Here is a 27,723-nt window from a genome sequence, read left to right as displayed (position 1 = left end):
TAAGGAGCTGTGCTCTGCTCACCCCTAAAGAAAAATGAGAATTTTGTGTCATAGTAGCCAGTGGAACAGAACATACCCTTCAAAGCACTGTGGGTTGGTGAAAAGGAAGCCATCAATAGATATTTGTTCAATAAATAATTGGGAAAAGTATTTAAAGTTATAATTTATCTCTGTATATTTCCAAGCTCCTATTACTACTCTACCGTATAAACAAACTTAATACCTGGGTAATTTATAAGAAGAAAAATAATAGTGGGAAATATCTTAAAAAATGGATTGAATGAGAATCACTTTTGATGTCAACGTCTAGTATAAATTGCAGGTGCCTAGCTACTGAATAACCAATATGACCTCTAGGTCCAAGTAAATCCCTTAAGTGTATAAACATAGAAACATGCTCTATGTCAAAAGATGGGTTCAGTTTTGAAAAGCACCAAAATGAAGCTGTCAGCTTCACAGTACGATATGGATGCTCTCTCCCAGATTAACCAAATCACTTAACATGAGACCAAAATTAAACCACTCCTTCACTTATAAGCTGTTAAAAATCAATAAATAAAGATTTAGCCAGTTTGTCCAACTAAATATGATAGCTCTTCCCTAGGTCATAGTTGCTGAAATAGTTGCTTACCAAACAGTTCTTTGCCAAGTTTGCTAAGCTTCAGAGCATTAGTTTTGTCAGAAATCTCATTTGTTCTGAGCAGTTAAAAGGATCTGTACTCCGAAGACATCTGCTTGACAGGAGGCAAAATGATTAAGTGACCCCCAAATTAATTCACACCTATTTGGGACCCTCCCCAATCCACCCACCTCCAATTTAAAGTTATCACAAAACATTCTGCAAAGGTAAAGCAAACTGGAAAAGAGAAGACATCTACTTCATTTGGTTTTATTTTTCTTTCTGTTCCTTCCTTTGTCGGTGTTATGCAGATAAAAAAGCACTTCAAACTTAGTATAAAGTGCTCACTTACACATTACTGCAGATAAATACATTTTTACTTATTGTCACCACTAAATGCCATTCATTAGTTGTGTCTTTGGGTGACCTTCTCTCCTATGAGTCGTACCATATATTCTTTAAGAATTTTTTCCAAACCTAAAATGCCGTGGTTCTAAGATTGGAGGAGAGGGAAACAGCAGCAAAGAAAATAAATAATATAATGTTATGAGAGAGTTGATACTCTAAATTTTTAAGTTTTAGACCTAACTAACATTTCAAGAGTTCATCTGTTAGCTGGTAAGCTGTAACATGAAGCATAAATTTTTCCAAAGAAATGATGTGACAGATAGGCTCTTAGGCTAATTCACAAAAGTTTATTTAACCTTCAGTGCAAGAGAACTGCTAGGCACTTGTGATTAAAATAGAAAACAGGTGTTGCCACAAGAGTAATTAAGCAAAAACAATGTCAAAATGAAACAAACAAAAATTTATCTTGAAGTCAAACAAAAGATCTAGTTACTGTAGATCTTCCTAGTAACTAGATTATAAAAGCTCATACCTCAAGTCCATGGACTCCAAGTTAAGGACTCTTGCTTAAATAAGGTGAGAGGATCTTACTAGTTTTCAGGTACAGGGACATTAGGGGTTCAGAAGTATGCCAAAGCCCAAAGCTGGGAGAACGGCACAGAGCTGGAGAGGAGAAAGAGAGGAGGGGCTTTTCTTAGACGTCCTTTGACTGCAGTGGGAAATGAACTTAGTGGCTGGAGCATTCCCTTCACATCCCAGCTCCAGTATTCCCTGGACAACACTCCTGGGAGTTCAGTGGCAGCTCAGTAAACACAGAGCCTAAAAACATGGATGGCATGCTTCCTAGATGGAGCGGGGACTGTGGAAAGGAACAATTCCCTGAGTCGCCATGCCAAGTACTGGACATCTGCTACTGCCAGAAGCAGCCTCAGCTTTGACTGTGAGGAGGCTGCCTGGAGGAATGTCTGCTTCCTTGCTCTGACTGAAAGGCCCATTTCAACCCCCCTACAGATCTACAGCTTCCAATATATATGCATGTTCACAAGTCTGCAGTCTGTAACTTGTGGGTGCCTATCTTTATCATCTGCTAAGGCTTGAAATAGAAAAGCCAAACCAATGTTCTCTTCTTCTGGGAAGGACTGCTTACTGTAATTAAAACTTTAACTATAATGATGGAAAATGTCCCTATCTAAGTCTGTATTTTGGGCAATTCAGATTTTTAATTCATAAGTACTTCCCCACATTCACTCTGGAAAACAATGATCTATTACACTTAATTTGGATAGGTTTAAATATCAAGTGAAGGACGTCCCTGGTGGCGCAGTGGTTAAGAATCCGCCTGCCAATGCAGGGGACACGGGTTCGAGCCCTGGTCCGGGAAGATCCCACATACCACGGAGCAACTAGCCTGTGTGCCATAACTACTGAGCCTACGCTCTAGAGCCCACGAGCCACAACTACTGACCCCACACGCCACAACTACCGAAGCCCAAGTGCCTAGAGCCCGTGCTCTGCAACGAGAAGCCACCGCAATGAGAAGCCCGCACACCCCAACGAAGAGTAGCCCCTGCTCAACACAACTAGAGAAAGCCCACGCGCAGCAACGAAGACCCAATGCAGCCAAAAATAAATAAATAAATAAAAGTATAAAATAAAAAAAAATTTAAAAAAATGAAATCAGGGAGCTCCCTGGTGGCTTAGTGGTTAGGATTCTGGGCTTTCACTGCCGTGGCCCAGGTTCAATCCCTGGTCAGGGAACTGAGATCCTGCAAGCCGTGCGGCACAGCCAAAAAATGAAATCATACTTCTGTTCTCACTCAGATGTTATAACTAAAAACAAGTAGCAAGGGATTTGGTATGCCTGGTAAGACACAGTACATATACTAAATTTTACTTTATTTTTTTTGATGTGGACCATTTTTAAAGTCTTTATTGAATTTGTTACAATATTGCTTCGTTTTATGTTTTGGTTTTTTGGTGGTGAGGCACGTGGGATCTTAGCTCCCTGACCAGGGATCGAACCCACTCCCCCTGCATTGGACAGCAAAGGTCTAACCACTGGACCGCCAGGGAAGTTCCCATACTAAATTTTAATTAGTTATGTTTCTGAAAGTATGAATAGATCTGCAGTACACCCAAACCCACATACTAAAGAGACCTTTCAATTCTTTAATAAGTATATCCAAATGTGATAATTAAGCACAATGTAAATTGAGGTTTGGATTCTGCCTGCATTCAAATTACTGCCAGGAAGGGCTGCATGGGTAATGCATGCAGAGCTATCAGAGTGGAACTCAGAAGCTGACTGTGAGGTCCAACTCTCTTACTTTATTTACATGGGCTTTTCCCCTCAGATTAAATCCAACTTCCCTTCCCTAGCCTCCTGTTACACTGTTGTCACCAACTTTATTTCTTCTGGTATAAAATTTTGTAGTTGCCTGGACTTAACACTGTAAATGTTATGTAGCAAAGTACTGGAAAATTCACCAAAGAGGATCACTAAAAAGGCATGTAGTAAAGAAATCTTAAAAAAAAAAATAAAATAAAATAAAAATAAAAAAAAAAAAAAAAAAAAAAAAGAAATCTTGCTTTCCTAACTCTAAGCCTAACTACCTACTGTAGGAGTGACTTGGAAGAGATCCAGAAGATTCTGTAGATTTCTCCCCTTCTCAAGCAAGTTTTTAGTAACCCCTACCTTTCCCCCACCAAAACATATGTACCCAATGTGCAAAAAGAAGGAATGTGTTAAAAAACAAAAACCAAATCAGATTCTACTTTCCCTTTGCAATGTTCAGCATATAAATACATTTCTACCAGCTTTCTACCACTTTTCAGGTGGGCTACTTTCTCAGCTGAGTAGCAGGACATCAAAATGAGAAGAAGTCAATGTCAGGGAATATAAATAGCTGTGGCCCAAAACAATACTGCAAAAGAGCCAATAGGAGAAGGGCTCCCCAAAATGCAGCAGGACTTAACGCCACATCTCCCTTCATGAGGGCCTCAGGGAAAACCATCATCAGGAGAGAGAAGGAGGACAGAAGCAACCAGGATTCACACAAGATTTCCAATCTTTTGTTAGAGGTGAATTTGTAAGTGTTCTCTAGGGTTTCTGAAACACACATGCATATTTTAAATTTCAGCTGGTATGGCCATGAAAAGGAAATTTTTTTCTAATGTAACTTAGGTATAGAGAAATACCACCCCACAGAGTCAGTCTTTTCTCAGATATACACTGAAAACCACTCACCAAAACCAACGCTGACTTTTAAATTGCTTTACTCATTCATTATATTTAAGACAAAATTTGCCATCACATGGTGAATCTAAATGTGAACCTCACTTTACACAAAGGTAAGCCTAGCATTGTGTTCCTATCACCATTCATTACATACAACCCAGTACTTTCACAGGACAATGGTTAATACATTTCAGATCGGTGGGCTAAATTAAATTGCACGGGGCACACAGATCACTTTCTAAATGTTTGCTGGACTTTATAGGATTGTTCTCAAGTGTTGGAAGTCATTAAGTTTATCAATTTCTGTAGCAGAACACACACTCATGCATTCTTTAGGCATCAGCAGCATTCACAAAATACAGGCCATCAGAAACTTATGTAAGAAAAGCAGCCTCTCCTCTGAGGAATTAATTCAACCTGACAAGAATCCGGGAAATCGCATATCCTCCCTGAGGGGCTGGGCCACAGGAACTAGGTAAAGAAACAATGCAAAGAACACTGGGAAACTAGGGCGGTCGACTGCTGAAAAGATGCAGGCAACGCCACCAGAGGCATCCTCAAGCATTCCTTCGCAAAGAGGGTGTGCGTGTTGTGTCTAATGAGCCCCTGCTGACCTGGGTAACGGTACCAGCTGAAACCACCACAGCTTGACACGAACGCCAGCATGTGGGACAGGAGACTGGGGGAAGTAGCATTAGATGACACACTGCCTAGGGGTGCCGAAGCTGTCACCTCCCTGGGACTCCCGCACACCCGGGCGCTGCCACCTGCTTTCTACTTCCTCGGGGAGGGCTGGTGACGCGTGGGCCAGAGAGGCACCAGAGGAGGGATAGTGAATCCGGGTTTTAAAGCTAGAGAGCCAGATAATGTCCCCAGGACCCGAACTCCCGGGGACAGTCGCCCGGCCCCAGGGGTGGAAGCCTGAGAACTTGCAGGCGGCCGAGGCCAGGTCCAGGACACAAGTGGGAAGGGGACGGGTCCGAGGGCTGAGGTCGCCCACACCGCGACACCGGGACCGTGGTATGGCAGGCTGGGGGCGGGGCCGCGCGGAGCCAAACAGCCAGGGGCCGGGCCGGGCCGGGGAATCGCCCCCCGGGCGAGGGCGGGCGCGGGCGGAGAGGGACACCCTGGCCGCTACCTGCTGCTGGATCTTCCCGTCCTCCGTGACGACCCAGTGCGTGGTGGCGAAGGCCCCTCGAGCTGCCACACTTAGCAAGGCGGAAAGGCTGAGGAACCAGCCTGGACTGGAGCACGGCGGCAGCTCGCACCGGCCGCGGACCCCTATTGCCGCCGCCATCTTGCCCCCCCCCCAGGCCGGGCGCTCACACCGGAAGCGGAAGTAGACCCCCGCCGTTCGCCATCTTGGGGAGGTCGACGCTGGAGGAGGAGGAGGAGCCGAGGGGGCGCTGCCCGCGGACTACCGGCTTCCTCGGCCTCGGGCTCGGTTTAGGCGGCGGGGAAGCGCGGCCTCTGTCGCTGGCCCGTTTTGGCTTCAGGTCGGAGACCGCTTTCTTATTATTGTTTTCCTGTGCGCGATACGATCTCGGAGCGTGGGAACCAGAGGGAGAGAATAGTGTTCCAGTTGGAGCCTAAGCCAAAATGAGAAGGCTCAGAGTATATACATATAACTCTGGTTTAAATAAAAATTATTTTTATTTCTGATTGTGTCAAATGGTTGGAAAATAAAAGGTGTGCTTTCGAAACACTTAAGGGAAGGGATAGGTTCTCTTTTATTCTTAAAACCTCACAATAGGAGGAGCTTCAGAATTGGGAGGGTTGTTAGTCTAGGGCAGCGCCGTCCAGTAAAACGTAACGCGAGCCGTGAACCACAATTAAAAAAAAAAAATGAAATAACATCTTATTTAACCCATTATATGCAGTATATTATTAGTTCAGTGTGAAATCTATTAGATTATTATTAACATATATAATTATTATTAGAAATTACTGAGATTTATTTTTGTACCAAGTTTTCGAAATCCGTATGCATTTTACGCGTATAGCTTATCTAAATTCGGACTAGCCTGATTTCAGGGGCTTAACAGCCACGTGTGGCTAGTGGCTACCTTACTGAACATCATAGGTCTAGATCTGGAGACCAGCAGCATTGGCATCACCTGGGAGCTTATTTAAAAAGCACATTCTTGGCTCTTCTGTCTCTTCCCATCAGATTATACCTTTTAACCAGAGCCCCAGGTGACTGGTATGTACATTAAAGTTTGAGAAGCACTTACTTCTAGTGAATCAACACGCGGGCCAAGCGGACTAGCCTGGCTTCTAGGTTCTAGTTAGCTATGTCGTTTTAGGTGTGTCAGGGCTGCCTTCTAGCTATATGTGTTATTTTATGTTTAGGTTCATTATGCTTTGGGTTTTTTTCTATGGTAAAAGGAAGATGAGAATTATGCCTGACCACTTCCCTACTCAGGTGTATTGCAAGAAAACAAATAATTGCCAATTGTTTAAACATCACTTCATGCTATGGAAGCCGTGACCACAGTACTGGCTTTTTATGTCTTCTTAGAGCAGCTTTTCTTAAGAGTACTGAAGTGATGAGCATTACTTTCATTAAAAATGTATGGCTTACCTGCTTTTTTTGCCTGGTACTCTGCTAGACCCTGGGTATGAAAATCTGACCACTGAGCAGTGTGCAGTCTGGTGGGATATTGGCAAGGTAACAATTTACATATAGGATATTGGGGGTGTGTAAGGGCTCATGTGTAGAAGAGACAGACCAACCAAGTGAAAGTCTTAGAGCAAAGGTGCTGTTTCAGGCAGAATAAGCACTAAGTATGAAAAGGTGAAATTGGTGGCAAATTGTAAGGGTTTCTTGTATGTTCTCAGCATCTTATTTTTAGGCATAGAAGTAAACCTTACTAGTGTATAAAGCTACTAAATAATGACAGTCACCATCATCTAACATTTGCTGAGTGTCTAATACATACTGGGCACTGTACACACATAGTTCCAATTAATCTTCACTAACTTACCAGGCGTAGGCTAGTTAAGTAATTTGGCCAAGATCATACAGCTAATAAGCAGCAGAACGCAGATTTGCATTCAGGTCTACCTAACTTTAGAGCCTGAGCATGGATGAAGGATGGTGAGGAGTTTGAAAGAAGCTCCAACATCACCTCTTTTGGCCGTCAGCAATTTCTTTGACATGCACAAGTTAACTTGTAAAGGGGCGGAATAGTAACTTCTATAGCTTTAACGTACCACCCACCTTCGTTTTCCTTAAATGATAACCCTTGTCCTTTGGGATCCTGTGTTAGTTTTCTGTTGCTATGTAACAAATTACCACAAAATTTAGCAGCTTAACATACACTTATTATCTCAGTTTCCATGGGTCAAGAGTCTGGCATGGTGTGTGTGGGTTCTCTGCTCAGTGTCTCACATGGCTTATACCAAGGTTGCAATCTCACCTGAGGCTTAGGAGCTTCTCCCAAATGCTTTCAAGTTTTTACAGAGTTCAGTTCTTTGCCATTATAGGACCGAGGTCCCAGTTTTCTTGCTGGCTACTGACTGTCCTCATTCTCAACTCCTAGGTCACCCACCATTCCTTGCCATGTGGCTTTCTCAGCATGGCAGTTGTTTCTTCAAGGCAAGCAGGGAAATGTCTCCATCACTTATATCTCTGACTTCTTCCATCTCTGATCTCTAGGCCCAGATTTAAAGCGCGCATGTGATTAGATAAGGTCTACCTGGATAACCTCTCTTTTGAGTAGCCCCATGTGAACTGATTAGTAACCTTAGTGACATCTGCAAAAATTCCCTTTGCCATATAACATAAAAGTAGAGGAATGATACCATATTCACACATTTCCCCCACTTTCAAAGGAGAAGATTTTATGAGGGCAAGGATCATTGGGGGGTCATCTTAGAATCCTGCCTGCCACAGATCCTGACTGCCAAGTTCCACACCTCTAGTCTTACTGAACTATGTTTTAAGCATCACACAGTAACACTTAGAAGTGCTCTTGCTCATCTTGTTCCTTGCCTAAAATCCCTCTCTTGCTCTTTTAAAATATATTACTTAAGGTATAGCTTAAATCCCAGATTGTAAAAAAATCTGTCAACTTCTATTTGCCTCTTCTGAATTCTGTAACACTAATATGACAATTAATACCATGTTGCTTTGTGATATTACTTTGTACATTTTGAACAGCTAAACTCTTGAGTAGCTCTTTGTTTAACTAGTTAGACTGTTAGCATCTGAGGGCAGGAAGCATTTCCTATACTAATGTATTTTTATCTTCCATAAAGCTTCCATACTTAAGTGGTTAGTTTGTTTAGTTTTTTATACCCCCAAAAGGTAGCTTTCCCATTTTATGTGAATAAAACAATGAAAAATTCTAATCCAAATAAAATTGTTGCTACCAATTTTCTACATCCAAATAGATCACTTGTTACCCTTCTTTTATTCTGTTGTTCTAAGACCTGATATTTTTTCCATTTTAAGTACATATTTTCTCTTTATGCTTACATAAAACCTGTAGGAATATAAGATGGTAGTTAATCAAACTACCACTGGCATTTTTCACAGAACTAGAACAAAAAATTTCACAATTTGTATGGAAACACAAAAGACCCCGAATAGCCAAAGCAATCTTGAGAACGAAAAATGGAGCTGGAGGAATCAGGCTCCCTGACTTCAGACTATATTACAAAGCTACAGTAATCAAGACAGTTTGGTACTGGCACAAAAACAGAAATATAGATCAATGGAACAGGACAGAAAGCCCAGAGATAAGCCCACGCACATATGGTCACCTTATCTTTGATAAAGGAGGCAAGCATATACAGTGGAGAAAAGACAGCCTCTTCAATAAGTGGTGCTGGGAAAATTGGACAGGTACATGTAAAAGTATGAAATTAGAACACTCCCTAACACCATACACAAAAATAAACTCAAAATGGATTAAAGACCTAAGTGTAAGGCCAGACACTATCAAACTCTTAGAGGAAAACATAGGCAGAACACTCTATTGACATAAATCACAGCAAGATCCTTTTTGACCCAGGTCCTAGAGAAATGGAAATAAAAACACAAACAAATGGGACCTAATGAAACTTAAAAGCTTTTGCACAGCAAAGGAAACCATAAACAAGACAAAAAGACAACCCTCAGAATGGGAGAAAATATTTGCAAATGAAGCAGCTGACAAAGGGTTAATCTCCAAGATTTACAAGCAGCTCATGCAGCTCAATAACAAAAAAGCAAACAACCCAATCCAAAAATGGGCAGAAGACCTAAATAGACATTTCTCCAAAGAAGATATACAGATTGCCAACAGACACATGAAAGAATGCTCAACATCATTAATCATTAGAGAAATGCAAATCAAAACTACAGTGAGGTATCATCTCACACCGGTCAGAATGGCCATCATCAAAAAATCTAGAAACAATAAATGCTGGAGAGGGTGTGGAGAAAAGGGAACCCTCTTGCACTGTTGGTGGGAATGTAAATTGTCACAGCCACTATGGAGAACAGTATGGAGGTTCCTTAAAAAACTAAAAATAGAACTACCATACGACCCAGCAATCCCACTACTGGGCATATACCCTGAGAAAACCATAATTCAGAAAGAGTCATGTACCAAAATATTCATTGCAGCTCTGTTTACAATAGCCAGGACATGGAAGCAACCTAGGTGTCCATCATCGGATGAATGGATAAAGAAGATGTGGCACATATATACAATGGAATATTACTCAGCCATAAAAAGAAATGAAATGGAGGTGTTTGTAATGAGGTGGATGGAGTTAGAGTCTGTCATACAGAGTGAAGTAAGTCAGAAAGAGAAAAAGAAATACAGTATGCTAACACATATATATGGAATCTAAGGAAAAAAAAAAAAAGGTCATGAAGAACCTAGTGGCAAGATGGGAACAAAGACACAGACCTACTAGAGAATGGACTTGAGGATATGGGGAGGGGGAGGGGTGAGATGTGACAGGGTGAGAGAGTGTCATGGACATATATACACTACCAAATGTAAAATAGATAGCTAGTGGGAAGCAGCCGCATAGCACAGGGAGATCAGCTCGGTGCTTTGTGACCACCTAGAGGGGTGGGATAGGGAGGGTGGGAGGGAGGGAGATGCAAGAGGGAAGAGATATGGGAACATATGTATATGTATAACTGATTCACTTTGTTATAAAGCAGAAGCTAACACACCATTGTAAAGCAATTATACTTCAATAAAGATGTTTAAAAAAAAAAAAGTTTATACTGAAAATCATGAAAATAAAAAAAAAAAAATAAGATGGTAGTTACCAAAATTGCTGATAATCTCTAAATTGTGATTCAATTCTTAGTTGAACAAATGATAGGAAAACCCATAACTGCATTTAATTTGCTCTTCAGCATAAAGTATTTTAGCACATAGGTCCTTTAATTTATCACTATCATTATATAGATTTTTTTTGAAGCTGGGAATTGGACAATGATAAAATGATCTTTCTGGATTATTAATTTCCTCTCTTGGGCCACTTTATCCGAATGTTGTGAAGGATCTCTATACTGTTTATTTCTTAGAGAAAATACTGAAGATATAAATATTCCTGAGAGAGTTAACACCCTGGTTTAAATTCTGTTAAATGATTATCTTTTGCTTATAGTAAACCAACGTAAATCTTTGTGGCTTAAATTTTAAGCTTTAAACCATGATTTATTATATTTCATATTTTTTGGCTGGACTCAGCTGGTGGTTCTCCTCCTCCTGCTGTTAGCTGGGGTCACTCATAAGGCTTCATGCAGCTGGGACCTTGGCTGGGTTTGGAATGTTCCCAAATGGCTTCACTCATGCCTAGTGCTTACCTGGAGTAGCTGAAATGGCTAGGGGTGGCTGGGCCTCTCTCTCTCAGTCCCAGTAGTTAGTTACAGAGGTTTCTTACGTGGTGGCTCAGGGCTCCAAAAGAGTGAAAGTAGAAGCTGTCAGGCTCCTTGAGGGCCAGGCCCAGAAAAGTGTCACTTCTGCATTCTATTGATCAAAGAAAGTAACAAGGCTGGCCCAGAGTTAAGGGGAAATGGAAATAGACTCATCTTGATAAGTGAAGCAGCCTGTTTGACTGGGAATAGAAGGAATTATTGGCAGCCTGCTACATATAGTTAATTCCTTCAGTGATTTTGAACTGGTGGAGGTTGAAAGGGTGGCTAGGGAGGGAGGCTGGTTATGGCAGGAGGGGCTATCCAGGTGTATCTCCCCAGCAGCCATACACAAAGCGAAGAGGGTTTTCAAAGGAGAGGCAGAGGATACCTAAATAGTAATTTCATTAGAAATTATGAATGTAGTAATTCCATTTAGAAATAGTTCGCCAGTAGTTTGTCTGGCAGTCTGAAGCATGAGGACTACTTTGGATGAGACCAAGTGTCAAATCAGCCCAGGATTCTAACTCACAGTGACACTAGGGCTGCTCTGAGGATAACATGATGGTCAGCCTCAAAAGACTTTTCCTGATACAGACTTACCAGCCATTAATTTATCCAAATCTTTGCAGCTGTTAATACATTTGGGGGCGACAGTTTCTATGGAGTAATTGTATTGTGACTGTTCAGTCTGTAAGTAGCTACAGGTCATACCCGCCCCACCCCCAGCTTTTACTCCCTCACATACACCCAACTTTCAGTATCCTGATTTTATGATTAAATCCAAGTTCATTCTATTCAAACCTTTTAGTGCGTTTGTGCTTTTTGATCTTATCCATCACTTCATAGCATACCAAGTTTTAGTTTTTCCTTCTAGAAATACCATTCCCTCATCTTTTATTTGCTCTTCTTGTTTCCTATTCTTACGTATTTCTTGAAGAATATAAACTGGAACTGTATGTAGTAGTCTGTCTAGGCTTTGTCTCAGATCTTGTTTCTATTATCAACTCTTTTTTTAAAAAAAAAATTATTTATTTATTTATGGCTGTGTTGGGTCTTCGTTTCTGTCCGAGGGCTTTCTCTAGTTGCGGCAAGCGGGGGCCACTCACTATCGCGGCCTCTCGTTGCGGAGCACAGGCTCCAGATGTGCAGGCTCAGTAGTTGTGGCTCACGGGCCCAGTTGCTCTGCGGCATGTGGGATCTTCCCAGACCAGGGCTCAAACCCATGTCCCCTGCATTGGCAGGCGGATTTTCAACCACTGCGCCACCAGGGAAGCCCTATCAACTCTTTAATGATGACCAGAATTTTACTTGATTTTCTTATTTGTGGCTATATTAGTTTTAAATGTACAGCTTCTAGGAATAAATCTACAGTTTCTTAGGATTTTGATAAATTAGATTTCATTTGTTTTAGTTTCCATCACACTTGCTAGAATTAAATCCCACTTGCTGTTTTCTACCCATCAGAACTGATCTGAGTTCCTCCTATGGTTTCCAAAATGGGGAGGAAGGATAGTGAGCTGAAGGAGCACCCTGTACGTGGTCCTGTACCCAGCATGGGCGGAAAGGCTTCCCAGGGAGCGTGAAATCTAGTCTGACCTGAAGGAGGAATGTTAGCCTGATGAATGGGAGGGGGAGAGTCAGGGAACAAAGATTTTCCAGACAGAGGAAACATGCCCCAGGATCAGAAAGAGCATGTGCCCTTTGAGTTATTGAAAGTAGTTCACCGAAGGTGAGCTTAGGAGTTCTGGGGTCAAGATTAGGAACCTAAGCACTTTGAGAACTCATTCTTTAGCACAGCTTGGTATTCTTAAAGCCAAGTGTTCTGCACGTTTTGTTGCCTCCATTTCAAATGCCTTTCCTTGAGATCTTCACTAGGCTGGCTCCAAATCATCATCCAGGACTCAGCTCAAATGAATTCCTCAGAGACTTTTTCTAACCATTCTTTCTATGTGAGCTCTTACAAATTATCACCTTAGAATGCTTCAGTGTCCTCATAACACTACTCTCTGAAATCAGCTTATTTATTAGCCTCTGCATGATAGAATGTAAACTTCATGAGTTTGCCTATCTTGTTCACCACTATATCCTCAGCATAAAACACTGCCTTCTACTTATTATTTATTGAAAGCTTACTATGTACTAAGCATTGTTTTAGATGTATGGGATTATCAGTGAACAAAATGCAAAAATCCTTACCTTTGTGGCATTTTAGCCACGTTACATTCTACCAGGGGGAGACACTAAAAATATGGTAAATTATTGGGCTGGCCAAAAGGTTCGTCCATTTTTTTCCATAAGATGGCTCTAGTAGCACTTAGTTGTCTTTAACTTTATTAGAAACAATTTTGTTAGACTGTATGTGACAGCTGTCATGTCAGCATTTAAAAAAAGACATCAAAATTGGTGAATTTTTGTGTAGCCATTTTAATATTGAAGATGGAAGAAAAAAAGCAACATTTTTGGCATATCATGCTTTATTATGTCGTTAAAGGACAAAATGCAACCGAAATGCAAAAAAAGATTTGTGCAGTTTATGCAGAAGGAGCTGTGACTGATTGAACGTGTCAAAAGTGGTTTGCGACGTTTCGTGCTGGAGATTTCTCGCTGGACGATGCTCCACGGTCGGGTAGACCAGTTGAAGTTGATAGCGATCAAATTTTGAGACATTGAGAACAATTAACGTTAAACCATGCGGGAGATGCTGACATACTCAAAAAATCCAAATCAAGTGTTGAAAATCATTTGCACCAGCTTGGTTATGTGAATCACTTTGATGTTTGTATTCCACATAAGTTAGGCAAAAAAACCTTCTGGACTGTATTTCCGCATGCGATTCTCTACTGAAACGTAATGAAAATGTTCTGTTTTTAAAACAAACTGTGATGGGCGATGAAAAGTCGATCCTGTACAATAATGTGGAACGGAAGAGATCGTGGGGCAAGCGAAATGAACCACCACCAACCACACCAAAGGCCGGTCTTCATCCAAAGAAGGTGATGTTGTGTATATGATGGGATTGGGAGTCCTCTATTATGAGCTTCTTCTGGAAAACCAAATGATTAATTCCAGCAACTACTGCTCCCAATTAGACCAACTGAAAGCAGCACTTGACAAAAAGCATCCAGAGCTAGTCAACAGAAAACGCATAAACTTCCATCAGGATAACTTAAGACTGCATGTTTCTTTGATGACCAGGCAAAAACTGTTACAGCTTGGCTGGGAAGTTCTGATTCGTCCGCTGTATTCACCAGACATTGCACATTCGGCTTTCCATTTATTTCGGTCTTTACAAAATTCTCTTAATGGAAAAAATTTCAATTCCCTGGAAGACTATATATAAGGCACCTGGAACAGTTCTTTGTTCAAAAAGATAAAAAGTTTTGGGAAGATGGAATTATGAAGTTGCCTGAAAAATGGCAGAAGGTAGTGGAATAAAAGGGTGAATACATTGTTCAATAAAGTTCTTGGTGAAAATGAAAAATGCCTTTATTTTTACTTAAAAACTGAAGGCACTTTTTGGCTAACCCAATATACAGTATAATTAGGATAGTATGTTAGAAGTTGGCAAATGCTCCAGAGAACATTGAGTAGGGTAAGTGGGTTCTGGAGTCTTGGCAGGGTAGAAAGGGGCATTGCGGTATTAAACAGGATTCCCTGAGAAGGTGATCTTTGAGGAATCGAAGGGGTGGAGTTAGGCAGATATGTGGCTAGAAGGAACAGCCAGTGCAGATTCTAAGGTAGGAGTGTGCCTTTGCCTAGCTGCATGAAGCTGACTGACTGGGGCAGAGCAGCAGCTGAGGTCAGAAACTTTTAATTTAAGCCATGGCAGTGTTTTTGATTTTTATTCTAAAACGAGGAGTCATTGAACAGCTTCAAGTAGAAGAGTGGATGTTTCTTTGCTGCTGTGTTTAGAACAGGCTATAGTCAAGTGTAATAGCTGGGAGATGAATCAGGCGGCTATTATGAAACTCCAGGCAAGAAGGGATGGACATAGACATTTGGCAGTACTCAGCATGTAGATGCTATTAGAGACGTAGGACTCGATGTGATCACCAAGAGAATTTAGGTAACTTTTTCTGATCCATCCTTGGTGCTACTTCAGGAAAACAAAGGCTGGGAGTCAAAATAAGAAGTTGCTTTACATAATAACTTGAGGGAAGAAATTATTTCATAATGATTTGGCAAGTATCTGATGTTTTGCTTTGACAGAAAGAACCAAATCCTTTTTTCAGAAGGGTATTAGCTTCTAAAAATAAATCCAAAAGGTTGAAAATGAAAGATAACTTGCAATACTGAACCCTTGAAAGCAGAGCAGTATTTTGTCCATCTTTATATTTTCATGGTCTAACACACTGTTTGGCACATGAGAAGCAATGAATAAATGTTTAATGAATATCCAAGAATCTGAAGTTATAATCATAACACAACAAGACACAAAACAAAATTACAAAAGGAAATTTATTTCAAAAGCATAAGGGAACATTTACATTTGAACAAGGGGATTATACAGGTGTCTTGCAAAAGAAAAAAAATTCGTGGCATGAAGTTTTTCGTTCAAAGTTTTGAAGCAGAAATAACCTAAGTTGTGCACTATTGCCTTAGGAAAGGGAAGGGGAACAATGAGGTGGTAAAGGAAGGAACACAGTCAACTTAATATCAAACTTTAGAAAGTAAAGTCACTTCTGCTCAGCTTTGAGTTTACAAATATTAAAAAGAAAAAGAGGAAAAATTACACTTAATGTTCAAATTTATGTAACTGTAGTCCCAAAACAGCATCTATACTTGAAATGGCTTTAGGCCACTGGCTGATCTGCCGTTGAGGTCCAGGCTACCTGGTCACAGTTTTCAAATGGCAATTCCATGTTCCTGTGTCTGCTCAGATTCCAAGGGAGCTTAGGTTCAGCTCACTGTCTTTTGGAATGTTTAGAGATTATTGCCACCACTCCATAGTCAAGCTGACCAACTTCTTTTGCTCACTTGTATCGTTCTAGTCTTCAAAAAATATTTTCCCCATACACATGTGCAGTAATTCTAACAAAGGGGTTTTGCCTATCCCCCCAATATAGAGGTAACAGTAATGAAGACACCTGCATTGGAATTACAAACTATGCCTCAAAAAAAATGTCAAACTACTAGAAAATGTCACTCAGGCATTGGATTTGAATAGCAAACTTGGGGAGGGAAGATTAACTGTGGAACAAAAATATATGAAACATTCAAATGCAGAGCAAAGGGCCTATGCTACTAAAAATGCCCATGACATTAAACACTCCACAAACCCCCCATCTGTTGTTTTAACCTAAAGACTCTATTGACTAACTTATACAATAATTTTGATTAATAACCTGAGAAGTTAAAATCTTGAAAGTGGCAAAAGCAAACTGAGAGAGCATCCCTTACTTACTGGTATACCATGTTACCAAGTCACTTTTTCTGGGCTGCCCTGGTTATCAAATCCCCAAATTCTAAATTATTCTGTCTCATCCTGTAGAAACCTATATGTACATCAGATTCAATATTCTGGCTATATTTCTCCAACAGGGATCTCCAAATTTATCTTTGAAAATGCAGCCTTTGTTTATTTTTAGTTTCAAATAACAATAATCATGTAAGTGCAACTGACTCAAAAGCCCTCACTACTGGAAGGAAAGCCTAGATAACAAGTTAATAATGGATTCAGCCTCAAAAGGATAATCACCGTGTCAAAGACTACCCGTTCCTGGAATTTTAAAAAATGATTTATGTTGTGTAGTCAAGTTTCGCAGCATGCATATATATATATATACACACACACACACATACACAGATATATGCTCAGGTATGTATGTATATTATACATACACATTTCTATGCAAATAGTAAGATCCCATATTCAAAAATTTATATCACAACATATGGAGAAGAGTTAAGTAAGCAGTGCAAAGCAACTTACTTCCTCCTAAAAATGTAATGTCATTTCTACATTTTAAGAAAGCTGGTAAGTATTTTGCTTTTCTGACAGAAGCCAGGAATGCTGCACCATTGCCTAGCGGCTTTATTAAATAACAATGAAAATAAAATGTTAAGACTGACCATTACTCTTCTCCATATGTTGGCTGGGGGGAAGACAGAGAGGACAGGAAAGTCAGTAACCTTTCAGAACTGAGGCTCTTTACCAGTTATCAGAACTAGACTGAATTTTATTACATTTTAGATTTGAATAGCTCTCAATAACAAATTATCAAGATGTTTAAAAGATTCACAATATGAAGTCTGAATAATGGTGATATTGCAAAAACAAGTCAAGATTGCAGACAAAGCATCCAAAAATATCGCTGTGGTTTTACCTTGGACACAACCATGGTCTGTTACAAAAGTAGATCATACATACAAAGGTATAAAGAACATTAAGTTTTTAGCTGAAGGCAGCAGTCTTTTTAAAGGGACATCCCCGGCAATCCAATGAGTAGTAGAATTTAAGTATATTAAGCTCAAGACAATGCTGAAGACTGTGACTTCTCATTCAGTAGAGTCTTCCCCGACTACGATTTCCTCGTGCTCCCCAACCTCGGCCACCTCTACTTCCCCTGAAGGCTCCTCTCTGCTCTACGAAAAAGCGAACAAGGGTTTAGGTCTTGTTCAGGACTTCACGGGACAGCACACACAGAAGTCATGTAGCTCGCAGCTCTGAACGTAGCAGTAAGTAGGCTCTATACAAACAGCATCGGTATTCCACTAGTCCATCTACAAATTCAATTTTGACATAAAACCAGGGCATCATATATGCCAAAGCACGTATCGCAAGGTGCCTACATTCACAGTAGGTACTCAATTAAATGCATCCCATTAATAAAGATATTTCAAGGTGACAATGTTATAACTACATTGTTAGTTCTTTATTTTGGGGTTTATCACTACCAAAGATAAGTAACGAAACTAGAAAAATTTCTATACTTAATATGAAATTATAGCCACTGGCCTTCAAAAGTTAGTGCCATATATGTAAAATATCCTAGACTATCAATGATCAATTCTGAAAAATCAGGCTAGAATGAAAAATGTACCTTTCAAATGCAACGAATAGGCAATTTGTTTTGCTCACCACATTTCAAAATAATGTTGATACAAATTCCGATGGCTTTTCTCACTGCTTTTTCAGCTATGTATGAGCTGCTCAGAGTGCTGCCAAAAAGGTGATATGTATATATTACAGTGTTTGGGTTACTGACGTAAATTAAAGATATCTTTTGCTGAAAAATCAAGTTACTTGTGTCATATGGTAGAATGAGTCCTTGATTTATTGGTCAGTCTGTTTTACAGCTGCAGAGAAATATTCCTCAAAGGAGTCTTTCCAGTGAAGAAAACTGATTGAAGTTATCAGCAAGGCAGGACTTCTCATCATGTATAAGTAAGAGTCTCAAACTTCTAATTCTGGAGATAGAATCTCCTCATTGGAACTTTTCAAACTTCCTCATTGCAGCGATCTTGTTAGGAGCAATAAAAAGAACCTGGTGTTGCCATTTTTGATCCATAATATTGGAGGCTTGAAAAATTCCTATCAAGTCAGTACTGCAATCCATTTTTTGCCATTATGGCTAGAAATATAGTTACTGTATTTGGGTGATGTTTTGATTTCTTCTTTTTTTTTTCCCCTCCAGAAACTCTTGAGTTAGAAAACTAACTAGACCTTTCCCCAGCTTAGCCAACATTTACCTGTGTAACAGAACAGAATCTGATTCAAAGTCACCTCTCATGTCATGACACATTTTTCTAAGTTGATTGGTATGCAAACTTTAAATGAAACCATCCCATCGTGAGCCAACACGTTCAGAAAATCAGAGGTCTGTGGGTAAGATACTCCCAGTGATAGATGCAATGACTGTGGTGCATTCTGGGAGCATAGCAACCTTAATACAGCAACTTCTTGATGCTGTAACTCCTGCATTTTTGACTGTTTAAGACTTGGCTTTACCCATGCAGATGTCTGGATATTTTTCCCCTATCATACTCATTATAAAACCTTCATTTCTCAGTTTACATTGACACACTTAACAAATCAACACCTCCATAGCTATCATTATTAGCTATAAGCTAACAAACTACTAAAATCTACCCTTTCAATTGTTTTTCAATCAATTTTAATATGAAGAACTCAGTTACCCTCAATTGTTCAGCTATATCTAGTAAGTATATTAAATACATAGTATGAAGGTATTATTTGCTGTGATTATCTTTTCTATATTGGCTATTTCTTTTTGATCTGCAACCGAGGCAGCCATTTCTACAGTACAGGGAGTCACCAAACTTTCTTTTTTCTTCATCCTGAGGGACTAGTCTGCACTTTAATGATCTTTTCAATGGTTTCAAGCTTACTAACACTGCTTACAGTTAAAATTATACTTTAAAAATTATTTTTATATCCTAAAAAGGTAAAAGTTGAAGGATACAAGTCACAAAACGTAGAATTAGTACTTGTGGGTTACCAGGGAACTCTGTTCTGCATGAAGGAAAACTATACATGGGTATATGTTTGCAAATAATTTGACTGAAAATGCACCAGGAAGCTGAACTAAGTTACGGTAACAAACGCCATTTGATAAAGCAAATAACAGAGACATTGGTTAGTAAAGTGATAAACTTGGATAAGGAAAAAAGTCTAAGTATGCCTACATGGACTCAAAGAACAATCACAAATTCTGGCTCCTTCTCTGTGGTGAACAAGTTCAGGCCCATGACACTGGCACAATCTATTTTCTTTGCAGTAGACTTGTTCACTGTAATAAGACGGCGATATTAGTATTACCTGGTTCCCTATAACACAAAAGGAATAAATTTCCCAAACCTGCAGTGTGTATGACTCTTTAAAAACAAAACAAAACAAAACAAAAAAACCCCCCATGCAACCAGTCTTCCTTGGAAAAATAAAATTGAGCTTGGCTGATATAGAAAAGTGGAATTATGATGGTTTTGCCAAATGTGGGTAATAAATCTAGGTATTAAAGACTCAAGAACACAAAACATTTTTTCCCTCCAATTTTGAGACAACTCTGACATCCCAGGAAAAAAAATCCAACAGTTTCTCTTTCTTCCTGACCCACTGTCAGTTCCCTAAGGAAAGGACATAAAAAAGGTAGAAAAAATTTGAGGTAGATTGGTCCACCAATTTTCATCTATAGTACCAAGAACTGTTTTCAACCAAATGGGTGAAAGAAATCCAGGGAAACTCTCTGAATTGTTACTATGAGAATACTTACAATCTGACACATTCAACTCCCCAAAATAAAAGTACTAGCAGAAATTTTGTTCCTACTTTCCAATAAGAACAATCAGAGTTTAGTTTAATTTATGACAAGCACTCCAATTACAAGGTTCACCCCTATAGGAATATTAAAGTACAGTAATACCAGACACAAAGACAACAGTTGTGTCTGTTTTGCCATTCTGTTACTTTGATGACTACGGAACAACTCAAGTTGTGACTCCTGGATTTTTTTTTTCTTGGCCGCACCGTGCAGCTTGTGGGATCTTAGTTCCCTGACCAGGGATCGAACCCCCCGGCAGTGAAAGTGTGGAATCCTAACCACTGGACTGCCAGGGAATTCCCTGGATTTTTGTCCTGAGTAAAACTGCTTATTTTTTTCACATTGATAATTAAAAAAAAATCACATACAACCTAAGGCTTTGCATTTTTCACACCTCTTTTCCACATGCATCACATCATCTGATTCTCCCTATCAGGCAGGTAATGAATTTCACAGGGCAGAATGCTTATGGAAATTCAGAGTAACTGACTTGCCTAAGTGAAAATAAATACAATTTAATTCTCTATGTATTGCCATACGTCTTGATTACTTTCATCTATATCAAATGAAGATAGTATCTGAGAGAATAGTTGATTTTAAGAATGGTTTTGATAAACACCACATTGAATCATACATATGACAGAGGACAATATTTGGTGCAATGAAGTAACAGAATCCTTTCCATTTACAAAATGCTTTTGCAAATATTTTTTTGAAGTTTTTAAGCTCTATGCTATCCCTATATTTCAGGTAGGAAAAGAAGCTAAGAGATGCACATTTACTTATTATTATATAAGTAAAAGAGTTCAGTGATCTTTTCTACACTAAAGTTGCCTCAAAGAGTCTGACTGGAGTAGAAGGGTTCATTTCACAATCTAAAATTGCCTTTCTATAATCTGTTTGCTCAGATATTAGAGGAATTTAGCTATCGTAGGAGGAATTTACTTAACGTCACAATCATCTCACCCTGGAAACATTATAGAGAGCATATTCTTCAGAATGTACTTTTTTGGGAATAATTACTGCAGAATCAATTCTGCTTGGTAACCAAGACCAATCACAAGTATGTTTGGTTTTGAATATTAAACTTGGTCTTCTTAAGCAAGATTAAGGATCTGAGTCAGTGAAATTTTTGTCCATTTTTCTTTATTAGCCAGTGAGACAAACTTCACTTCTGATTCAACAGCCCTGGGAGAGACTGGACTAGTGGGAAGCTCTCCTTGCACTAATGTCTAAAGTTGAAAGGAGGACTGCACTCTGGGCAGTGGGGGAGACTGCAACAGGACACATCTTCTTTGCTAGATGATGCTTTAACATCTGACTCTACCTTCTAGAACTTCTCCTTTTGAAGTAGTGCAGAAGATGGGAGGACAAGCAGTAGGCTGACAAGGTCCAAGAAGGATCATTAATACCACATCTGCCAAGAATGGAAGCTATATACATTCTTGAGGGAGAATGAACAAAATGTCTTGCCTTGAAGCTAAAACAGGGAAAACCAGGAATAGATGGTTCATGCCATCTTCCTTCCTTTTTTTTTCCTGTTGGCTCCTCTGAATACAAGAGGCACATTTTTCAGGTTCTCAGTGTTACATGCTCAATTCAGTGAGCCCACAAGGATGAGTCAGAAAGGAATGGGTTAAGTTGTTTCCCCAACAGTTCAGGTTCCCCAAACTAACTCGAAAAGTCACCTGAAAGAACTATGATACTCTATTTAATTAGTAATTAAAATCAAGTACAACACAATTTCTGCCTAATCTCTCATACTGCTTGTACCCAAACGGAAACGCTCACCATAATTAAAGTTGCCCAAATTGCTGCTATATTTCCCACTAGGAGGATTATAAATCTGCCTGGCATCCCTTTTTGGTCCTGCTGAAGACTTCTTGGGTGGTGAGCCTGAAGTTGTATCTTCATTGGCTCTCTTTTGCCTATAATGGTAGGAAGAACAGCAATTAAAAAAAATTCTTTTATAGCAGAGGCTATCAATATATTTATTATATCTGTTACAAAAGACATCCCAAAGATGACAGTCACATCAGAAAAAAGGAAATAACATTCTGATGTCATCAAATTAACTGTGCTTCAGTTATGCAGACATTGTCAGAGGGGCATTTACAAGGCTTTACAACAATCTGAAATATGTAGCTTCATAGATTATACACAAGTGACTCATTTTATAAAACTTGTCAGGAAAGTCTTATTAAGTTACAGCAATACGGACAAAGGTTTGAAATTCCAGAGTTGTATTCTACCAGTTTATTTTATAAATACTAGATTAGATTTTATATTTTAAGTCATGCTTCTAATAGTCATAGTTTAACATCTTATTAAGAATCATTTAACTAATAATGTACCATTTTGTACAGGAAATGTAAAATCTGAATTCAGATTTTTTCGTATTTGGAAATCAAACATTAGAACACTTTAATCCCTTTAAATATGTTTCTTACCCAATTTCAACCTTCTGTACAGGTTTCCAGGATAGTGTTACTGTGCTCTTATAAGAAGGAGGAATGTGGAAGAGATCCTGAAGAGACAAAATTAGAGATTTCTAATGTGTTTGGTGGTGCGGGGAGTGGTGTAAGGGCAGAAAACAGGGAGACACACTTTAATTTTAGGAAGGGAAACTAATTTATCCTTCTTGCTTTTGTACTGATGACTAAAATAATAACCTAAAAAATAAACTGCAAGAGAAAAGTAAACAAGGACAATCTGTTTACAAATTACATCTATTACTTCAATGTTATTTTGCACACATCACTTAAGAAACTGCAGCTAACTTTTTTCAAATGTCATTTCAAGTTATAGGACAAAAATATCAATATTTATCAACTTTAATCAAATCCACAAGTAGTTTCTTTTGCACAGGTGCAGTCACTGACGCGCTTTAAGGAAGATAAAATGGTGCACTCTGGGGCTTCCCTGGTGGCGCAGTGGTTGAGAATCTGCCTGCCGGTGCAGGGGACACGGGTTCGAGCCCTGGTCTGGGAAGATCCCACATGCCGCGGAGCAACTAGGCCCGTGAGCCACAGCTACTGAGCCTGCGTGTCTGGAGCCTGTGCCCCGCAACAAGAGAGGCCATGACAGTGAAAGGCCCGCGCACCGCGATGAAGAGTGGCCCCCGCTTGCTACAACTAGAGAAAGCCCTCGCACAGAAACGAAGACCCAACACAGCCAAAAATAAAATAAATAAATAAATAAAATTTAAAAAAAAAAAAAAAAAATGGTGCACTCTGCATTTGCTTTTGCAGGTTTTTAAGCGGTTCAAAACTAGAACAAAACTAAAGGTCTGGCTAATCATGTTTTTCTTCCCCTCAAATATCTATATATTACCAATAAAGAAAAAACCCACAAGATTTAAGTACTAAATTATTAATATATGGTAATGCAAATATTTGCTGAATTTAAATGTTAACATAATCCAGAACTGAAATAATCTAACCTCATAATACCCTCAAAACTATGAATGAATTTCTAAATATATTTATTCTTGGTATTTTACCTAACATTTCTTACCAGTTATACTCTAATTTTTATATACAGGCAAAATCTGATAAAAGTAAACTAAGTTTCTTTCACAGTTAAAATGAATATGTGAATAAAAATCACCTCCTACTATATAAAACTTAAGTCCAGGGTACCAGATAAATGCACGAAATTAGCCAATATAAAGTCCTTTGAAACAAAAATTCTTGAGGTTTCTAGTTGGAGTGATTTAGCATATAATAATGTTATTTATTAAGAAAGTGTCAACAGGAAGAAGAAGGGGGAAGTCTTCAATTTTAAACATGTTAAATCTCAGGTGACAATGGGAAACTGGAGTTATAGTTTGTGGATTCACTGAAATAGAAGTGAAGGTAAATTTTGGAATTAGATGCGTCTGGTTAGGTAGGAACTAAAGATTGCAAGCAGATGCCATGGATGGACCAAAGCACACCAGTTTTTCTTGTGATTTTCCTAAAACAAAGAATTGATTGTCATATTTTTAAAATATTTCAGAATTTTTTGGTCAGGTACCCTACACATTGGTTGCTGACCCTATTCATCACTCCTCCCCACACAACTTCCTACTGCAGTCATCTTTAAATCACTATGGTTTCCTGAACAGGAAACTGTCTCATCTCCATGTGTTGGGTCATAGTATTTGCTAAGTTTAAAATGTTCTTAACATCATAGTATATCTTCAACTTTGACTTATAGCATCAGTTCAAATAAAGTCAAATCTCACATTTTAATGTATTAATCCACCATTTGAAATTATTTATATTTGAGATTTGAAATAAATGGTGGCTATGATAAAAATTTTCTTTGCGATGAGTCAGTATTCTTACCTCTTCTGTTTTTAATGCCTTTTCACTTTTCCTGTTGGCAATGATACTCATCCCTCAATGTCTCACTGTTTTCTCTGAAAAGCTTCCCTTTCTCTTCTGATAAAAAGTAAGTATTCCATGGGATTTTTACCAGATTAGTTTTAAGGCATATCACTAGCCCTGATTTTGTTGCTGTTAGGCTTTGTGCTATAAGTGTTACAAATATTTCTTTCTCCCATCTGGCTACAATACTATCAACTTATAACAGTACTGTTAACTTACAGTATCAAATGATGGCTACTTTGTTGTGATTCCTTTTTTGTTCTCTCAGGTTATTAGTTTTTTGTTTAGGCTAACAGATACTTGGGGAGGGTAAACAGAACTGAAGGATATTTATGGCTTAATGGTAAGTACAGAAAACTCTCAATTTATTACATAGACAAATTAACAGAAAAGACCACAGGACAACATTTCATGTGCCACATAAGACTGTTCATTCTTAGTGTAAGCAAAGCAGGGTTTTATTGGTCATTCAAAAGGACCCGATAGCATTAAGACTACAAGAATTTAAGTCAGTGAAATTTCTGAGTCTAAATGTATCTGCTCCAATGCTCTGGGTCAGAAGAACTCTGCATGCCTCCCTTTGTTTGCAGTATCTTCTGCAATAACTTTTAAATAAATAAAACAATGTATTATTCTATAATTGCTACAAAAACGTCACTCGGTGTTATGAAAGGCATAAAGCTTTAAAAGGCCAAACATCTGGAATGTAATGGCGTCTCTCCTTAACCAGTACCATTGCAGACATAAAGACATATGGAAAACCTCTTGCACTAACTTTCTAGCTGGCTGGGATGGCTTGATAAGAAAGGAAGACTTACCTTGATTAAAACATTGATATTATTTGTTATTTTCAATGCAACAACTTTAATCTTGTTCTGCAAAAGGAAAACAAAATTAAATTAAAATGCCAGTAACTTTCATGATGTATATTTCATTCCCGTATAGAACATGAATAATTCCACTTCTCTTTCAGAATCATTTCTACAGTTAGAGAATTCCTTGGTTTATATTTACAGATAATGCTCAATCCTATTTCTTGACTCTAAACAAGTGCAGAAAGGGCAAAGAAAGCAAATAATCTTTATCTTCCTTTGACAGGTTAGAACATTTAAGTGTTATATCTACAATTTACTTGAAAAACGAGTAAGGGACAGGTCATGGGCACACAGCAGTTGTTTTAAAAAAAATATCAGTTTATGTTACAGGAAGACATAATGAAAACTTAAAATATTTCATTAGGACCAAGATGAAGATTGATCAAAATAGATGAGATCAGGAAAACCAAAAATCCCAACATAAACACATATAGTTTGGTATAGAATTGGCAGTTTAATATTTTTTTTCTAATGTAAACTAATATTTGGGCTTCAAAAAGGTGAAATTAAAAATATCACAATTGCTAATCAAATATTTAAACAAAATATGCTACTGAGACCCTAGTGAAAGACTGGTATGCATCAACATTTGATAACATTGTTCACAAACATTGGAAACATTCAAGACATTTCAACAATGATAAAGTTTCCTATATAACTTAGCATATAACTAAATATGTAGTCTTCTAACATTGTATCTTCAACTTAGAGTTGTATCATCCTTCAAATAAAGTCCAATGTTACATTTCAATATATGAATTCAGTCTGAATTTGTAATAAATGGTGGCTATTATAAAAATTTCCCAACAAGATGTAACTGAGTATTCTTACCTCTTCTGTTTTTAAGGCCTCGCCTGTTTTACCCTGGAGAGCCAAGCGAAGTTGTCTGATATAAACCTGCAGGCCCCGTGCAAAGTACTGCAGCCTAAATGAAGAAGTATTTGCTAATTAACAAATCATCACTTCAACTTTGCTTTTATACCTCAACTTTGTTTTTAAATTCAAAGAATACTACAGCTAAATGACCTTTACCAATACAGAGTAAATTTTGAGGGGGACTTTCTTTTAATTATCAATGTATGATCATAAGAGATACACAAATAAGTAAAATAAAAGCAGTTTTTCTTCGTCAAAAATTGGAATAGATCCACACTCAACCCGGCAAGGGAAACACTTCTGGCACTGTGCTAAGGAAGCTTGTTATGTTAACCTGCAAGGCATGTGCCTAAATTAGAAACAACCAGGAGCCATGGACTAGAATCAGGTGGCCTGGGTTCTTCTCTTCCACTAGCCAAATGGAGGTCAAGTGACATAGACAAGTCACTTAATCTCTATGTTTACCTGCTAAGGAGGGACAGTGTTTGACCCATTTGCACCTTAGGGTCCAGTTTAAAAGTAAAACAAAACTGCAGATTTTGCAAAGGATGTTGAGTAATCTCTTTTTCAAATTTGTTCCCAGGTAATATGTGAAGAAAGGTGGTAACGTAACTCCATCCCGCCGACTTCTAGGAACTCTGCTTAACAACGTGGCATCGCTGTTTTTTTTCACTTTCAGAGTAATTTCCTAAGATGCCTGCTTCTGGTCAAACGTTTCACCAAGTACTAAACCTCTGCCTTACCAAAGCATAGAGGACAATGACAGATGATACAGTGGCCAAGCATCTCAAAACTTAAGATGTGAATTTGTTCATGGAATGATTTAATACAAAGTATCTTCAGGAAAACGACTTATATTGATTTCTCCAGTGCTGCTCCTCCAGCTGCACTGTAAGATGTTAATAACACTATAAGACAGTAATAGCAGATACAGTTTACTGAATACCCACTATGTGCCAGGAACTGTGCTTAAAGCTTTTCATCCATTGTCTCATTTAATTCTCACAACTCTATAAGGCAGGTACTATTATCAGTAAATTTAACAGCTGAGGACAATTTGGGGTGTTAGAGAGGTTAGGGAACCTGCCCAAGATCATGAAGCAAGTAGGGAGAGCCAGAGTCCATTTTTGAAAAAGGTCATCTTCTCCCATGCATTTGCTATGCCACAATAGTTGTATGTTTATATATATTCCTGTTTTGTGGATCTTCCATTCTTTTGCACTGCAGTAAGGCAGGGTG

General features: G+C 38.8%; 2 protein-coding genes across 4 annotated transcripts in view; both read right to left on the bottom strand.

Moving 5' to 3' along the window:
* Positions 1 to 5,504, bottom strand: part of TTC17 (tetratricopeptide repeat domain 17) — a 157,286-nt gene extending 151,782 nt beyond the window's left edge. For both annotated transcript variants that reach the window (XM_061203268.1, XM_061203269.1), the window contains exon 1: positions 5,344 to 5,504. In XM_061203268.1, coding sequence (XP_061059251.1) covers positions 5,344 to 5,502 — 159 coding nt within the window. In that variant the 5' untranslated portion in view covers positions 5,503 to 5,504. The remainder of the gene's footprint in view (positions 1 to 5,343) is intronic.
* Positions 5,505 to 15,559: 10,055 nt separating this feature from the next.
* Positions 15,560 to 27,723, bottom strand: part of API5 (apoptosis inhibitor 5) — a 37,507-nt gene continuing 25,343 nt past the window's right edge. Inside the window, exons 10-14 of one of the 2 annotated variants that reach the window (XM_061201605.1) lie at positions 26,440 to 26,533; positions 25,552 to 25,608; positions 22,811 to 22,887; positions 22,152 to 22,288; positions 15,560 to 17,664 (exon numbers count right to left, since the gene is read on the bottom strand). In XM_061201605.1, the coding sequence (XP_061057588.1) occupies positions 17,582 to 17,664; positions 22,152 to 22,288; positions 22,811 to 22,887; positions 25,552 to 25,608; positions 26,440 to 26,533 (448 nt within the window). In that variant the 3' untranslated portion in view covers positions 15,560 to 17,581. The remainder of the gene's footprint in view (positions 17,665 to 22,151; positions 22,289 to 22,810; positions 22,888 to 25,551; positions 25,609 to 26,439; positions 26,534 to 27,723) is intronic. The other variant, XM_061201604.1, reaches the window with a different exon arrangement.

Source organism: Eubalaena glacialis, chromosome 10 (assembly GCF_028564815.1).
Source record: "Eubalaena glacialis isolate mEubGla1 chromosome 10, mEubGla1.1.hap2.+ XY, whole genome shotgun sequence".
Taxonomy (NCBI): domain Eukaryota; kingdom Metazoa; phylum Chordata; class Mammalia; order Artiodactyla; family Balaenidae; genus Eubalaena; species Eubalaena glacialis.
Note: the sequence above shows the minus strand (reverse complement) of the source record. Positions and strands in the feature narration are given on the sequence as shown.